This window comes from Rutilus rutilus, assembly GCF_951802725.1.
Source record: "Rutilus rutilus genome assembly, chromosome: 24".
Lineage (NCBI taxonomy): Eukaryota > Metazoa > Chordata > Actinopteri > Cypriniformes > Leuciscidae > Rutilus > Rutilus rutilus.
In genome coordinates, this window is record NC_140228.1 from 8459314 (window position 1) to 8462064 (window position 2751).

The following is a 2751-nucleotide window of genomic DNA, read 5'->3' on the forward strand; positions in this document are numbered from 1 at the left end:
TGTCATATGTATTATAATAACTGACGGACACTATCATTTCAGCCGCTCTGTGCAGCCGCTCTGTGGAGCTCAGCTTCGCGGCTGAGACACGAATATAGACTATATTAACTTTTTTTTAAATGCTGCCACACTGCCGATGTCTTTGTTGACATGGTGGAAGAGGACTGACTGACTATGAATTAAACGCTCTCACAATTAAATAAATAATATTCAGCAAAGCCTACTTTCTTCAATCTATCTCTCTTCTCCAGTGGGTTGGGCTAATCCAAAAGAAGTGAAAACAAGGGGGGTGTTCTGAAGACAGACTGTTACCTGTGAAACCGGGGTGCTCTGAAAACACCCCCATTAGCAATTAGTGCTTTCCACCTGATGAAATGAACGCGGCAAAAAATCGACCAATCAGAATTCACCAATCAGACCAAATAATCGACTGGGAGATTACAGCCCTACCTGAAACAAGGCGTCTGTGAATGAGTCTGAAACAAGAACTGGTGGGACGTTGTCCTACTCCACTTCACAGACGAGTGGAAGGAAAACTTTAGATCGACAAAACAGTCATTTATGACACTTCATTCGACAACAACAACAGCTCATTTGTCAGTACGCCAATCTCTACGTCATTTCACATGCCCAGTACTTTCCAGTTTCGGTTTTCAATCTGATCAAGTGTTTACAGGTCCTCTCGACCGGATTAGAAAAGGTTTAAACCACCCCTTACAATCCCAATAAAACGGATTTGGCCAGTTCATTCTGATTGACATGGTCACATGAGGCTTTTTTTTTATTCTGACTGACTGTGCTACAAGTCCGATTACAATCGTATTGTTAAGGTCCATGTAAACGCAGCTACTGGAGAAATGGGTCCTGAAAATGTAGTTTTTCCATCACCAGAATAAATTACATAAAAAAATAAAATAATTTTAAATAGAGAACATAAAAAAGCTCATACCGACCCCAAACGGTAGTGGATTTTGTCTGCACTTTACGTCACGAGTCTCCATGACTTTCTCATTTCTCTTTGGTTGATCCTCAGCTATGAGCCATCTAAACGGTCAGAAGATGTATTCAAAGATCATTCGCGTCACGATGTCGAAGCATCAGACCGTTCAGTTACCGAGAGATGGTTTAGACGACCAGGGTCTCACAAAAGACTTCACAAACTCGCCACTGCACCGTTTCAAAAAGCCCGGCTCCAAGAACTTTCAGAACATCTTCCCTCCTTCTGGCACACTGCATCTGTCAAACATCCCGTGAGTAAAAGTGCTATTCGCCACTTGTCAATCTTCGTGTCAGTTGTCGCAGAGGCTAAGTCATTTTTCTGTCATGTTTTGAAGGCAAGACATAAGTGAAGAAGACCTCAGAGTCCTGTTCTCCAATTCCGGTGGCACTGTGAAAGCTTTCAAGTTTTTCCAGTAAGTATGTCGCCATTTAGCTGCACTTCTGCCTGTTCTTTCTCTCGTGTGACCGTTTTTGCCGTGCTTTTTCTCTGCAGAGATCACAAAATGGCCCTAATTCAGATGACAACCGTGGAAGAAGCTATTCAATGCCTGATCGACCTTCACAATTACAACATGGGTAATAACCACCACCTGAAGGTCTCCTTCTCCAAATCAACCATCTAAAGGAACCCAAAAGGTCTTGCTCCCAACTTCTTTTTTTAGTGTTACCTGTTGACTGTTCAAATACACTGGGGACCACAATTTTGAGTTTCTTCTCCCAAGTTTCATTCCTCAAGAAGATGTTGTAAGAAGGAAATATTGTGACTGTTTTCAAGGACTTTTTTTGTGTTTTTTTAACCCCGTTTCCCTCTTACTGGCGCTCTGACGCATATACTCTTCAGTGGCGGAAGGGTGTCGTGATGTAAAGGCTGAACCTCTTATAATAAGCAGAAAAGAATGTGCCTTACAAAACTTACATAAATCTTTTCATACTTCATTTTTCTCAAACCCAGGCAGTCCTCTGAGCGTGAGATATTACACTAAGTTTTGTTAAGACAAAAATGTGCTTTTCCTTTCGTGTCTGTATAGTGTGTAAAAGCCTTTGAAATGTTTTTTTCTTTTTTTTGCATTTTGTGTTTGTTCAATTCTTAATGGCTGTGATGTTTTGGTTTAAGAATTGTAAATAAACCTGTGATTCTCTAGTGTTCATCACTGAGATGTTAGGCCCGCTCTTAACTCACCAATCCAGCCAAACCTCACGTTATTGATGGGAAATCATTATTCCTAGTGTTGCATTGACTGGAAATCACTTCTTTGTGTGATTCGGAAAGACAACTACAGTAGAAGGGACCAAAGTTTATGTGCCTATAGTCTTAATTTACTCCATGATTGAGCAGTTTACTGCGAAGAGGAGACCCATGAACAGGCTTATGAAAATAAATAATATTGATTGGAAATCCACACTATGATATTTTTAGAGGGACAAAATGATCTTGTGTATTTTTTTTTTTTTTTACATTCGTAGAAATGTATTATTCGGTATAGTTTGGATGTGGCACAATTAAATGATTTTTTTTTAACAAAAGCGGGGAGATTGACTTTGTTGTGATTTGATTTATCTTTTTCCTTCCTATTTTCTGCTTTTATCCGTAGCATGCTCAATAAACACTTGTGTAGTTCTGCATTCACTCTCTCGCTGTCTCTCTTCCGCCCCTCACTCCTGTTTGTTCACTACGTTTATGGTTCTGACATCTTGTTCTCTTCCAGGGTGGGAAAAACTTCAGAGGTTTTAAGGCACAAAGGTTTTGGCAAA

General features: G+C 40.2%; 1 protein-coding gene across 2 annotated transcripts in view; it reads left to right on the forward strand.

Moving 5' to 3' along the window:
• Positions 1-2530, forward strand: part of ptbp2a (polypyrimidine tract binding protein 2a) — a 15537-nt gene extending 13007 nt beyond the window's left edge. For both annotated transcript variants that reach the window (XM_084399408.1, XM_084399409.1), the window contains exons 12-14: positions 1034-1250; positions 1335-1412; positions 1493-2530. In XM_084399408.1, the coding sequence (XP_084255534.1) occupies positions 1034-1250; positions 1335-1412; positions 1493-1622 (425 nt within the window). In that variant the 3' untranslated portion in view covers positions 1623-2530. The remainder of the gene's footprint in view (positions 1-1033; positions 1251-1334; positions 1413-1492) is intronic.
• The last annotated feature ends 221 nt before the right edge of the window (positions 2531-2751 follow it).